Genomic DNA, 15,759 nt, shown 5'->3' on the forward strand with positions numbered 1-15,759 from the left:
CAGGCTGTGCTTGTATCGCCCATATTGTCTTTAAAGAGAAATATTTTTATAGTTATAGCAGAAATACTATAAAAAAAAACATTCCAAGATTTATTAAACTTAAATTAGGAATTGGAACTACTTTTGCATATAAACAACAAATACATAGACATATAAATTTGCTACAAACGGGGATACAAAATACTATTAGCAAACATTAAACCGAATAAAGCATCTGGTGATATTCCGGCTATATTGCTTAATGAGCTAAGCAATGAGCTAGCACCAGTGTTCAACAAACTTTTTCAGGCATCTCTTAACCAGTGCAGTGTACCCAGGGACTGGAAAGAAGCTAATGTCACCCCTCTATTTAAAAAAGGAGAAAAATCAGACCCAGGAAACTACAGACCAGTATCACTAACCAGCATCACAAGTAAAGTCCTAGAACACATAATATGTAGTAGCAACAATAACTACTTCGACAAAAATAGTGTCCTTACTCCATACCAGCATGGCTTAAGAAAATATAGATCTTGTGAAACACAACAAATAGGACTAATTGATGATTTTTCAAAAGGTTTAGATGATAGTGAGCAAGTAGATGCTATCTTACTAGATTTTTCTAAGGCTTTTGACAAAGTTCACCACCATAGTTTGCTTTAAAAATTTAAATATTTGGCTTTTTTTTTGGTCCATTGCATCAGTGGATTAACCCCTTCGTACACGAAGTCACAATTTTGTTCCAAAAAATTATTTTGTGGGTGGGTTATGATGCAATGGACCTCAGGAGTAAGTCAAGCAAAAATTGTGTCCATCGGTCAACAATTAAGTGAATTACATCATGTGTATGTTTGTACACACCGTGTATCAATGCAGTAAAAGGGGACATAATTTAACATAGCTATATAGAGAAAAATTTAACAAAAATAATTAAACAACCAATATAAATCAAATTATTTATTTACTTTTATCAAATCTATTTATTTTATTAAGCAAATGGCATTCTAAAAATCACTTTTTTCTTACTAGTACTACATAAAAATTAGCATTTTGAGTATTCAGCTTCGCCCATTGTATCCCATCCTACCATTTGTACACCTTTGACTTAATTAATTCTGCAACAACTTTTCAGATACATGCTTCAAAAGAAGCCTAAAGCAAGCCCACATTCACACACACGTTTTCACAAACAGTTATATCAGGGTTGACAAACACTTGTTTGTGCCATCTGAGGCTGCGAAATAAGAAAAAGACCATGTTTGAATAGGATCTCTCTTTCTAACAGCACAACAGTACATAAATATATTCTCACATTGTATATAATCTAGATAGCTTAAGAATTGTTAATATTTATAATAAGCTTCAATGAATGAAGTTTGAGGTTTCAGTGACCAGGGCATGGAAAAGTGTAGGGTTTAAACAAATGACCACTATGAAGACAGTTCGAAGCTCATACCAAATGACCATGAAGTGACTCGTTGCAATAAGTCCTCAACAGTAAAATGTCTGTGGGTGTAGACATGATAATTATATCCTAGCACAAACCTCATTCAGGATATGCAGGGGACGGAAGTAGGCAAGGTTTGAATGGGTGACCTCTAAGACGACAGTCCGAAACCCAAACCAAACGATTAGGCAGTGATTCATTGTAACAAGTCTTCAACAGTAGAATGCTTCTGGGTGAAGACATAATTAAATATTAATACATCCTAGCACAAACCTCCTGCAGGCCAGCAGGTGACAGATGTTGGCAGGGCTTGAACAGGTGACATTTAAGACGACACTTCGAAGCCCATACAGAACGAAGGCAGTGATCCGTTGTAATATAAGTCCTCAACAGTAGATTGCCTCTGGGGGGAGACATGGAATTCTAAGTAGTAATATTACATCTTAGTACAAAACCCTGCAGGACACAGCAGGGCGATGGAACTGTGCAGGATTAAAAAAAGGTGACCATCATGATGGCATTTCAAAACCAAACGACGAGGCAGCGATCTGTTGTAATAAAGACCTCACAGTTGTTAGATGTCACTGTGTGTGGTCATGAAGATTATTAAGTAGTAATATTTCGTCCTAGCCTAAATCTCTTGAAGGACAGCAGGGATGGAACCGGACAGGTTTCGAACAGATGATCATCATACAACCAGGCAGTGAGTTAGGCAGTGTTCCGTTGTAACACATCCTCAACAGAAAGATCTAATAGTACTAATAGGGTGTTTTCTGAAATAAAAACAATAAAACAAAAATGAACAGATGTAATGTATAAAACTTATAATTTATATTTAATAATCTTACATTTTAAATTATGTGTATAAATGATCATTTAGGGCCTACATAATTGATCAAATATATTCTCTCAACGTTGCAATGGACACGCAAAGAAATTTAATTTTAAGTCTAGAGATTACTTTTAGACTTAACCTTTTTTTAGCTTATTAAATTATACATTAATTAAATCTAGTTGATTTTAGATCTAGTCTTTAAATCCAAATTCTAATCTAAAACAAATACTTTGAAGAACTAAACAGAAACATACAAGAAAATGAAATGAGATCTAAATCTAACATTTAAAATGTAAAGATCTATTAAAAGTATTAGTAGTATTAGATCTATTTTTAGATCTAGACTATATTTAGAAATAAATCTAATAAATCTATAATCTATGCTTCGAAATATTTAAATAATCACCAGTAGAATTGTTACTATTTGTAAAAATCTAGTAGATTTAGATCTTAATTCTATAGATCTAGAATCTAGAAGGACAAAGTCGTAACACCAATTATCGATCATGTTTTTTTTTACTCAAGTGAGACACGCTGTGAACATTTGTACACATCACTATTCACAAAATTATTTAGGACAATATATTAATCTTTTTATATTTCAAATTTTAACATATTAATTACGTACATCTTAACTACAATATTTAATATGATTTATATCGAAGAGAATAGTTTTAATAAGAAAATTAGACCTAGGAATTTACTTACCAAATCGGGCTATTTGACCAACTGGATTCAAGTTCAAATTAAAAAATATTCGCTTCCTTTCTGTGTAAAATACGGTGTATAATAAACAAAGAAGAGGTCGATAAATTTATTTCCGGTGTTTAAAAAACTTGTCCACAACTTTTCATGTGAAAAAAAATCGTTTTAAAGTCATGTGTACATATGTACACACCGTGTACGAAGGGGTTAAAGATTTTCTGATAGGGAGAGAACAAACTGTAATAATAAATGGCTCTAAATCAACACCGATAACAGTAAACTCAGGTGTACCTCAAGGAACAGTCTTGGGTCCACTACTATTTTTAATTTATATAAATGCTTTACCAAATTGCATTAGTTCAGGAACAAAAGTCAGATTATTTGCAGACGATTGCATAATATATAGAACAATAAAAAACAACACAAGACACAAATATTTTACAAACAGAATTAGATGAATTACAGAAATGGGAATCAAATTGGAGCATGTCTTTCCACCCAGAAAAATGTCAGTTGTTAAGAGTAACAAAAAAACTAAAACAAATTAATTCCACTTATCTTATTCATGGCATACCAGTAACACAGACTAAAATCGCAAAATACCTAGGTGTTATAATAAATGAAAAACTGTCATGGAATCCACATATTGATGAAACTATAAGAAAAATCCAACAAAGCATTAGGGTTTATTAAAAGAAATTTCTATAAATCAAATAAGAACATAAAACTAAAATGTTATTTAACCTTGGTTAGGCCAATAATAGAATATGCATCCTCTGTATGGGACCCCTCAACTCAAGAAAACATTAAGAAACTGGAACAAACACAAAATAGAGCAGTGAGATTCATAACAAACGAATATTCACATTTGACTAGAGTAACACCTTAGTAAAATCACTAAATTTAGAAAGTCTTCAGGAAAGAAGACTCAAAAGTAAATTCGCAATTATACATAAAACACTGAACCATAATCTTCAAATACAAAAACAAAATTTAATAAAATACTCTGAAAGACACAAAGATAAAGGCACATTCCTCGTTCCAAATGTTAGGACAAATTTGTGCAAATGCTCCTTCTTATTAGAGCAAGGAATGGGTTGCCTGAGCCAACCAAAGAAAACCAGTGACTTGACAAAATTTAAGTCTGGGTTAACACGCATGACTAGATGCATGACTCGTAGGACGTAATCATCTTCTATTTTGAAGTAACGTCTGTATTTTATAAGTTAAGATAAGAAGATATATTGACTTACGTGCATACATACATACATACATACATACATACATACATACATACATATATACATACATACATACATACATACATACATACATACAAATATACATACATACATACATATAGCTTATTAAATAATTAATTAATTAGTTGCTTAGACAGTTCGTCAGTCAGTCAGTCAGTCAGTCAGTCAGATAGATAGATAGATAGATAGATAGATAGATAGATAGATAGATAGATAGATAGATAGATAGATAGATAGATAGATAGATAGATAGATAGATAGATAGATAGATAGATAGATAGATAGATAGATAGATAGATAGATAAAATTAACTTACTTGCATTTATCACTGCAGCTAAAAAAAAACAACCATAGAAGTGTGAAGAATTAACAAATTACAAGTTTACTTAATACAGTTTTTTTATATGGAAAATTATATCGAGTAATGTAAAACTGTCATTGAAGCTACATAAAAGATATTTTTTCATTAATAAAGCTGTTCATTAGAATTATTATTATAGCTTTTATATAGCGCTACTTTCATGCTTATAGCATGCTCAGAGCGCTTTTGGTCCAATCTCATTTGTAGAATCAAATAAAGAACTCTATAGGGCAAATGATATAAAGGTCATCTGCTTCTGTGGCCTACGATTAACGAGGGTGTCCTGTGGCCAGCACAACGATCAACTGCCTTTACTTTTCCCCAACTTATTAGAGCTGGGTAGCCGGTTCTAGGCTCTTTTCCGTGGGTCCCTAACCCTATAGATCGCTAGTTCTGAAAGGGGAGTTTTACTAAGATGAGAGATCTCGACTTCAAATGCTGGTGAAGACTGGGATTTTGAATTACGGTATTTTTTTAGGGCGCCCCTGACTCCACACAGCTATAATAAGTACCTTACATTAGTTGGGGAAAATTAAAGGCGATTGGTCATTGTGTTGGCCACATGCCACACCTGTTAACAGTCAAAAATAGACGACTTTTACATCATCCTCAATTGGCTATTTATAGATCGCAAGGTCTGAAAGGGGGAATTAACTTTTACTAATCTGTACAACTAAAGGACACGAAACAAGAGACTTACTTGGTGTGGTTACTTCCGCTGTCGTCACTTTCGCTTCAACCAAAAAAAAAAAAGAAAATTCAACAGAGAACAACTTTAAATTTGACTCACTACTAAAGTATTTCATCTCTCTCTAAAGCAGCGGTTCTCAACCTTTGAAAGTCGGCGACCCCTTTTTACAATCCCCCACTCACACACACATACAGCAATAGAAGAGTAGTCAATACTAATCCATATTTTCGATGGTCTTAGTCGACCCCTGGCAACCCACAGGTTGAGAACCCCTGCTCTAAAGTATCATACTTTGAATGCAACATCTGAATATTCAAAAACATGTACAGCTTAATTCTAATGTAGTCTTTGAGCTACATCCATCCTAAACCACCCTTGTTTTAGTTGTAATAAATCTGACCAGGTTTGTAAGTCTATTTTCAATTTTCGATGTCCTCCTAGAAATGACTATTTTGTGACCAAAAGGAAAGCTACTGACTAAGACAGACATAGACTGCGAAAAAAAATCTTACTTTATTAAAACTACCACCGATTACAACAGTTAAGCACGTTAACTGGGTAGGCCGTATGTGGAACCTGGACGCTGATCTCAAACACCGCGCAAACAATACATGTAACAGTTGATATATATGACCGTTATAATTTTTTAAGTAAAAAAAGAAATAAATTTAAGTTTGGCTAGAGAACTAGATCTAGGTCTAGGTCCGACATTGGTTTTGAAAGGACTATAGCGTTATCGAATGGACTATTGCGTTCGAGAAATCCGAATATAAGGTATTATTGATTCAAAAGTTTAATAAATTAATGTTCAAGAAAATTTTGTGCATCGACTTCTAAGCCTAGATCTATCGGCCTATCTTTGGAATCATTCAATAAAAAAAAACAACAGTTGTTTGTTACATTTAAAGTTGCTCTAAGTTTATTGATAAATTATCTAAGCTTTGCATAACATTTTACGTAAATCTAATAGGGATTTCGTCTACATTCTAGATCTAGCAGTAGATATAGACCTAGACCAGATCTTAAGAGTTCTACGTGTAATAAACGTACCAATAAATACTTGGAATCCTATAGGATGCCCGCTGGCCTAATTGTTAGAATCTTTTAAACAAGCTGTAGGTGTCAACATCACGAGTTCGATACCTCAATATGAGGTAACAAAAAAAACAAAAAAAAAAACACTATTTTAAATTAATTTGTTAAAATATTTTATTTATTTTAAGTGGTATTGGAGGTATGGTCTTTCTTCAAAAGTATTTTTTTTTGTTTCATATATATAGGATTCCACATACCACCAGTACTGTTATCCATCTTTTCAATCCTAATGCATTTTATTGTGGGCCAGATCCTACTAATCGAACTGCAAACAAATGGAGATTACTGTATTTAGAATTGCTGGTGAAACTGAGTTTCAGACTTCCCATGTATGTCCTGAAGGAAGCCAAAGAGTTACAGTGGGCTAGATTTGAACTTAAGACTAAATTGAAGACTTTTCGGAAGCGCTTATCACACGACCATGTAGTAATCTTTTGATGTCACATACCCTTTGTTGTATTCGATCGCCCTGTTGTGGTGTTTCGTGATTTTGTTGTCATTGGCTCTGAAACAAAGACACAATCAGTATAGACTTCCGTTCTAAAAAACCTCTATTCAAGTGACAACTTCATGCAGGGAGGGTGGGAGGGCGGAAAATGGGTGGACGCTGATCTCTAACATTCATTAGTCATTAAGAGAAAAATAGGAACTTTGGATGTGACATTGAATAGATAGGAGATTAGGAGAGGGATGAAGAGAGAGAGAGAGAGAGGGAGAGAGAGAGGTAGATAGAGAGAATAAGATCAAAGGAGCTAGGGAGATAATGAATGCGCATGTCATTATGTTTGTATATGTCAGAGGTGGGCTAATTACGACATTATTCAACGATAGGAAGAACTGTGTTGAAAGTGATTCCATATTGTTCTCGTTACATCAAACACCACTGTGGTACTGAACATCGGAATGTTTTGTTTCCAAATCTTCAAGTACTTCTCGGAACTGCTTGTGGTTGTGACCCCTAGCTCTGATAAGTTTGATCATTGAGATATATGCGCAAACTTTCTCGTTTAGAGTTTATAGTCGGATTAATGTTTTTTAATTTATTTTTTAAAAGACTGCTTTTCTCACTCAAATTACGGGCTACATCAGTTGTTACACTCACCATCTTGCTCTAAGACAACCCAACACTTTCAACACAGTTCTTCATAGTGTTGAATAAATACTGACCTTAGTTTGTGTCTTTGAATGTTTCGAAATATTTCCATTAAGAATAATCTTCGTTTACTTTAGAATGACGTGTAGTGACAATTTTTCTTGCCTCTTCATCATGAGTGATAAGAATCAGAAGTTTCACTAGTTTCTATAGATATTTAGAATTGTTTATTTTTAATACCTTTGCATTTTTACATGTATAATCTGTGGGCACACCTGATTTTTGTAGGTGTCCTCGGGCCGCATAAAACACTTCGGCGGGCTGTTTGTGGCCCGCGTGTCGTAATTATGCCCACCCCTGCTGTAGATTTATTAACCAAAGCCATATTTCATATAAAATTTCTTTAGCGTCAAAAGTTCATATTACTACAAACTTAAATCTTTTTTTTTCGTTAGAATCAATGTTAGGATAACCTTTAGTAAGACATAATCCATTGTAAAATAGTTCTCAACATTTGTATGTACTACTGTGCAATGGATCGTTTATTACAAACAAAAGATATAAGATACGATCACTTCCAATGATTGATACGATCACTTCCAATGATTGATAAGATCACTTCCAATGATTGTTACGATCACTTCCAATGATTGTTACGATCACTTCCAATGATTGTTACGATCACTTCCAATGACTGATACGATCACTTCCAATGGTTGTAACGATCACTTCCAATGAATGATACGATCACTTCCAATGAATGATACGATCACTTCCAATGATTGTTACGATCACTTCCAATGGTTGTTACGATCACTTCCAATGACTGATACGATCACTTCCAATGACTGATACGATCACTTCCAATGACTGATACGATCACTTCCAATGACTGATACGATCACTTCCAATGATTGATACGATCACTTCCAATGATTGATACGATCACTTCCAATGATTGATACGATCACTTCCAATGATTGATACGATCACTTCCAATGATTGATACGATCACTTCCAATGATTGATACGATTACTTCCAATGATTGTTCTTATATTTATTTTGTAGAATTTTACAGTCAATGTCATTACCATACTATTTGGGAACATAATGCATTTCTTTTTTCTTTTAAAGACCAAAATTTAGTTAGCTCATTACCTGTTTTGTTGATGGGTTGCCTCATTGTACTTGTCACATTGCCCATGTCTACAAAATAACAGGAGACAAAAAATATTAATAGCTATAAAGGAAATATAATAACAATTTTATATTATTTTACTATTATTCTTAAAGAAATTTAATATGCATTAGAATCAGAGATGGGACAACATATTTTGTGAGCCTCATTCACAATTTGAATGTGAATTTCTAAAAGTACGAGATGTCATACAGTTTGTAAGAGATCGTCTACAAAATTTAGAAAGTGTTATACAACGAAAGACATTATCAATTCATATGGACGGCTGCTTGATCGTGCGTCTCCGGGGGACATTTTGAGACATTGCTTAATTCTAAGGTTTGAGACATTGCTTAATTCTAAGGTTTGAGACATTACTTAATTCTAAGGTTTGAGACCTTACGTAATTCTTAGATATCAGGCATTGACATTTTCCTTTCATTGCTGACACCATTTCATTAGCAAACTTGAGACATTAACAATAACACAGAAGGGCAGTACTTACTTATTCCTTTCATAATTTGTTCACAATTAGCATCTTCTGTGTCGATGTTTAAATTTACACAGTAAACTCCTCCGTGCGTAGGGGCGGGGTTATTACAAACTCTGGGGGGGGGGGGGGGAAACAATTCATATAAATAGTTATGTCTACGTGGTATTTTTTTTTCTTTCATAATTTTGTAATTAAAACCAATGTGTCACTTTGAACTGACCTAAATTATGTCTTTAATTTGAAAAACAATACAAGTATCAACCTTTAAATAATTTTTCTGATTGATTTTTTTGTGTCTACAGAGTACCTTACTATTTCAAAACAAGCTGATATTACTTCACTCCTGTCTCCTCATATCTATTTCTGAGAAGCAGGACTTTTTTTTTTTTGTTTATTATGTTGAAACAAAGTTAAATATATACTCGTACCTAGAAATAGGCGGCTTGTTGGCCCAGCAGGTAGTAGGATTGAACTAATCAGTATCGTACCTGAGTTAAGCTCTTCGAGAACACAGTACCATCAAAATTATTAAACCGTGTGATGTTCGTACCTTATATTGTAGTATATGGCTTCTGCCTGGGAAGACCATAAATGCGCCCAGATGATTCACTACTTTTGGTTTCATCTTGAGGCAGGTCCTAATCTGGAGTGACTGATCAAGCCGATTCTGGAGCGGCAGATTTTGCCACAGGTCGTGCATGTGTATGTTTTATGGCTAGCTGATAGGGCAGCTTTCTTTTTTTTTCTTTCTCTTGACTAAGGCCGCTTCATTTCTTTTGCACTCGGCGATGTTCGTACCGGCACGTACAGTCTGTCTCCATGCATTCCGGTCTTGTGCTATCTCCTCCCACATATTTTAATTGATATCTGTGGTTCTCATGTCTTGCTTGCAGACATCTCTATAGGTTAGTCATGGGCGGTTCTTGGGTCTGACTCCCTCCACAAGCTCAGCATGTAAGATATCTTACGGGATTCTACCATCTGGCATGTGGGTGACATGTCCGAGCCAACGTAGTCTTCCTGTGTCAGGAGAGCATAGATGCTGTGCATATTGGCCAATTTTAAAACTTCCTGATTGGAGACATAGCCACTCCAAGAGATGCGCATTATGCGTCTCGGGCAGCGCAAGTGGAAACTATTCAATCTTTGCTCTTGGTAAATGTATGTTGACCAGCTCTCACTGCCATAAAGAAGAATGCTCACAACACAGACATTGTGGACTAAGATTTTGGTTGCTGTGGTCAATTTGGCATTTTCCCAGACGCTCTTGGAAAGTTTTTCCATTGGTGCAGAAGACTTTTCTATTCTTTTTGTCAGCCCAGCATCTAAATCTAGGTTGCTGGCGATTGTTGGTCCCAAGTTGGTAAATTCCTGAAACCACAGTAAGGGTGTGGTTCCCAAAATATGTATCAGAGGTATTTCGGTCCTGGAAAGGCTTTGTCATGTTGTTATAGTGTTTTTGTTTTGTTTTTTTCATTTTCATTTCGCAAAGATAGCACGTCAATGTGTGCGAGATTTCAGTAGATTAATTCAAACACATTATGATAAGAATTAACTTGTATCTTGTACACAAGTCCTTTCTGTGGCATCTTAGTTTTATTGATAGGATCTTCTGCTCGAGATCTGCAGTCAGCGTCAAAGATTCCCGTGTTATTCACTTTTGCATTTCATAAGCCATCAGAGTCAACCTTTTTCGTTTCGAAATATTTGATTTATATTTGGTTATTGATTTTAAAAAATACATCAACAAGAACTCTACTGATTTTGAAATTGAGTATTATAATCAGCTCTTCTTCTACGTTCTCCTCTTTGTGCTATGTTATAAATATTAAATTAAAAAAAATATTACTGTTTATAATACATGTTCAGGGCCAAGGCGAACTACCGAATGGACCTCAACCACCAATCGTAAACAAACAACGTTGAGCCACGTGATTCTCTATCTTTTCTATACAAATTACGATCTAATTTTTAATACACAGTGGCTATCACGTGACAGTTTTTTTTTCGTTGTTTTATCAATATTATCACGAGACTAAATTTTGTTTGTTTACGATTGGTGAATAAGGTCCATTAGAGGTACTCGGCTGTGGTCAAGCATGGAGAGGGATGGGCGCCGCCATGCAAGTATCTAGGCCTCGTTAAACCACATGAGAGGTTTTACATAAGTCAAAAGACAGGGGGAGTGGAGAAAGACGGTCGACAAATCTCACATGGTGCCCCAATGGTCCAACAGACTAAGGGATAGGTAAAGGTAAATACATTAATTAAATTCTTTTTATAATTATATTTTGTTTTCGGGATAGAACTCTGTTAAGAATTCAGAACGTCGCGACAGAGTTCAACAAGGTACAGCGAAGTCAGTAGAGTTCTTGCTACAACAGTACAGAGTTTATACGTCGATTCTGATGTAAGTTTTGTGTTGCGTGTTGCCAATTGTACAGTATTCACTGTCATTTATTGGACATTAAACTTTTACGCTATTTTAGAGGCAAAAAAAAATACAGAAAGGCAGGCGACCCAAAGGCAGACCCTGCATGCGATGGAACGATGATCTGGAGGCAGATCTGAAACAGCTTGGGGTTGGGGCGTGGAGACGAAAGGCCCAGGAGAGATCTGAATGGAGGAATGTGTTGAAGCAGGCCAGAGCCACTGGGATGGAACGATGGATGGCTGGAGTTGTCAAATTATTTGATTTACTTGTGTCGTGTGGTGCAGTTGCAGAGAGCTTGAGAATTGAGTTAAGCTAGAAAATATTTATATACTTAATACTTTTTTTTATCTGTACCTGAATCGTTTCTTTGAGCGGGAGAGAACACTTTCGCATTGCCATGATTCCCAATCAGACCACTGACCATTGGCTGCCGACAGATTCATGTATGCAACGTTTAAGCTTGATCCGACAATAAGAAGTGGGAGAAATAACGTGATCAAAATTTGTACCACACAGACAGAAAGATTTGTAACAAGAAACGTTATTACAGTCATTGTACTAGGCGTCTTGTGTGACGTAAATATGGAGTTATTCTCTTTCAAGTGAGAGCTTGTGATCTTCCACAACTACATCTAAGTATCTGAACCACAAACTTGAATGTCTACATCTAAGTATCTGAACCACAAACTTGAATGTCTACATCTAAGTATCTGAACCACAAACTTGAATGTCTACATCTAAGTATCTGAACCACAAACTTGAATGTCTACATCTAAGTATCTGAACCACAAACTTGAATGTCTACATCTAAGTATCTGAACCACAAACTTGAATGTCTACATCTAAGTATCTGAACCACAAACTTGAATGTCTACATCTAAGTATCTGAACCACAAACTTGAATGTCTACATCTAAGTATCTGAACCACAAACTTGAATGTCTACATCCAAGTATCTGAACCACAAACTTGAATGTCTACATCTAAGTATCTGAACCACAAACTTGAATGTCTACATCTAAGTATCTGAACCACAAACTTGAATGTCTACATCTAAGTATCTGAACCACAAACTTGAATGTCTACATCTAAGTATCTGAACCACAAACTTGAATGTCTACATCTAAGTATCTGAACCACAAACTTGAATGTCTACATCTAAGTATCTGAACCACAAACTTGAATGTCTACATCTAAGTATCTGAACCACAAACTTGAATGTCTACATCTAAGTATCTAAAACAAACTTGAATGTCTACATCCAAGTATCTGAACCACAAACTTGAATGTCTACATCTAAGTATCTGAACCACAAACTTGAATGTCTACATCTAAGTATCTGAACCACAAACTTGAATGTCTACATCCAAGTATCTGAACCACAAACTTGAATGTCTACATCTAAGTATCTGAACCACAAACTTGAATGTCTACATCTAAGTATCTGAACCACAAACTTGAATGTCTACATCTAAGTATCTGAACCACAAACTTGAATGTCTACATCTAAGTATCTGAACCACAAACTTGAATGTCTACATCTAAGTATCTGAACCACAAACTTGAATGTCTACATCTAAGTATCTAAAACAAACTTGAATGTCTACATCCAAGTATCTGAACCACAAACTTGAATGTCTACATCTAAGTATCTGAACCACAAACTTGAATGTCTACATCTAAGTATCTGAACCACAAACCTGAATGTCTACATCTAAGTATCTGAACCACAAACTTGAATGTCTACATCTAAGTATCTGAACAACAAACTTGAACTTCTACTTCTAAGTATCTGAAATCTGAACCACAAACTTGGATGTCTACATCTAAGTATCTGAACCACAAACTTGAATGTCTACATCTAAGTATCTGAACAACAAACTTGAACTTAACTTCAACATTCAAGTATTCGGATTACAAACTTGAACTTAACTTCTACTAAATCACCTGTTACCTAGGGGAGGCAGAGCTTTATCTTCATCAATCATTCCATCCTTGTCATTATCTATAAATAAAAGAAAGATAATGTTAGAATTAGAAATATAAAGTAGAACATTGAAGTACAACAAATGTGTAAGTTATTTTAAATGTTTTGTTATTATTTTTATATTGAATGCATCTTACTTTTAATAATTATTTTTTACGACGGTATCGTGTCTTAGACTAATATAATTTGACTTCAAATGAATAAAGCACAAACAAATTTAGAATAACAATGTAGAACAGTTAACTTCAACTTTAAGAACACGACTTACAGTATGTAAATAGTGGTCACACAGTTCAGTAGAGCATATCTGAACTATGTTATTACTACCAAAATGAATTGTACTTGTAATTTTTACATTTATCAAGAAAGATGGCTGCCTGGTCGTGCGGTTTGCACGCTGGACTGTCGTTCAGATTTATCGATGGTCCCGGGTTCAAACCCTGCCCGCTCCCATCCCCCGTCGTCCTGCGGGAGGTTTGGACTAGGAAGTAAACTATCTTCAACTCTGAAGGAACATCCGAAACATGTAAAACATTTTAAAAACATTTTACAAAGAAGCTAATAATGGAAGAAGGTCAAGGTTGACCATGCCGTATGGGGTGGGGCGGGGTTGGACGTACATTTGAAGAGAAATTAGACTATTTGTTTATATAAATAATTATGAAATAATCTTAAGATGATTAAATATTATTTCTAAATGCTACATTTCTATCTAAGCCGGTTACAAACTACTAAACAGCTGGTCACCGTTACCAAAGGCCAGCTACTGTTGCCCACTACTATGTCTCTAGGGACGGACTGGCTATATGGGAATAAGGGCAAATGCCCGGTGGGCCGGTACCCAAATGGGCCGGTAGGGCCACCGAAATGGCCGCAACGATGCTACTATGGCACATATCAAATTGTTAAAGGTTTAAAAACAGACTGTTCTACAGACTCTACAGTGCAATACTATTTTAATTTAACACATTTTCCGAAATAATGTAATAGCCTTGAACCATAAGACAGTGCTACTAGTAGGCTTCATTTTAGGGCCAATACATACTTAACGATTAAAACGCAACACAAAGCCTATATTTCTTATATCTTATAAAGATATAGAGTTCACTGTATGCATGCATATCGATACATTATCAAGCTTAACATAATGATTTTGAGGACAGATAGAAATACATGCCGATGATAGGATATAGAATTTGTGGGCTGGTTTGTATAGAAATGCCCGGTCCGATTTTGACATCCAGTCCGCTCCTGTATGTCTCCATTCCCAATCTAGTCTCTATTCCCAATCTAGTCTCTATTCCCAATCTAGTCTCCATTCCCAATCTAGTCTCCATTCCCAATCTAGTCTCCATTCCCAATCTAGTCTCCATTCCCAATCTAGTCTCCATTCCCAAACTAGTCTCCATTCCCAATCTAGTCTCCATTCCCAATCTAGTCTCTATTCCCAATCTAGTCTCTATTCCCAAAGCTTCCTAATGACCCGGTCACTTTTCTCAACCACACACCATTCTCAACAAACCTCGCCATGAATGGCCACCACCCCAAAACGCATCATCTTCCTCAAAACATTTACTAAGCCTAAGGAAAGCAACAAGCACTGACCGACGCCATCTTCTTTCTCTTCGTCCGTTTCACCATCACAATCGTTGTCAATATAATCGCCCTGGCTGTGTGGATAATGCTCTTTAGAATACTTATAGTTACACAAACCAGTCTAAAACAAAAAGAAGTAAGAAGAATAGAATTACTTGATGGACGAAATCATACAACAACAAATACATATTACATAAATAGCCTAATTACCTATTTAGATACATTTATATAAACATACTTAGGCCTATATAAATGTAAATACTTTTTCTCCTCCCTCTTCCTCTCTCTCCCAATCTCTCTCTTTGTCCCTCTCTATCTGTATCTCTCTCTCTCTCTATATATATATATATATATATATATATGTAAGCATCGCACACATCTACGCTCGTACATTTGTTCCCAGGCTTTAATATATATTATACATATTGATACAATGCTTAAAATAACGAGTTTTTTTTTTTTTTAAAGTTTTGTCACTCCTTCGTACTGTTGTAGGGCAGTCAATTAATATAGGTAGTTAATTTAGTACACTCTAATTGTGGATGGTTAACAGAGTGTACTTGAACACTCCTCACGGGCAGATTTGACTGGTTCCAATTTTGAG

At 35.3% G+C, this 15,759-nt stretch overlaps 1 protein-coding gene and 1 long non-coding RNA gene across 2 annotated transcripts in view; both read right to left on the reverse strand.

Annotated features, from left to right (window-relative positions):
* Positions 1-921: 921 nt before the first annotated feature.
* Positions 922-3,174, reverse strand: LOC129924053 (uncharacterized). Its single transcript, XR_008775971.1, has 2 exons — positions 2,970-3,174; positions 922-2,199 (listed from the first exon to the last, which is right to left on the reverse strand). It is a non-coding gene; the product is annotated as an uncharacterized LOC129924053 (long non-coding RNA).
* Positions 3,175-9,151: 5,977 nt separating this feature from the next.
* Positions 9,152-15,759, reverse strand: part of LOC106064545 (uncharacterized) — a 32,068-nt gene continuing 25,460 nt past the window's right edge. Inside the window, exons 13-16 of the mRNA XM_056017707.1 lie at positions 15,165-15,276; positions 13,520-13,577; positions 11,928-12,000; positions 9,152-9,252 (exon numbers count right to left, since the gene is read on the reverse strand). Coding sequence (XP_055873682.1) covers positions 11,982-12,000; positions 13,520-13,577; positions 15,165-15,276 — 189 coding nt within the window. The 3' untranslated portion in view covers positions 9,152-9,252; positions 11,928-11,981. The remainder of the gene's footprint in view (positions 9,253-11,927; positions 12,001-13,519; positions 13,578-15,164; positions 15,277-15,759) is intronic.

The sequence above is a fragment of the Biomphalaria glabrata genome, chromosome 18 (genome assembly GCF_947242115.1).
Source record: "Biomphalaria glabrata chromosome 18, xgBioGlab47.1, whole genome shotgun sequence".
Lineage (NCBI taxonomy): Eukaryota > Metazoa > Mollusca > Gastropoda > Planorbidae > Biomphalaria > Biomphalaria glabrata.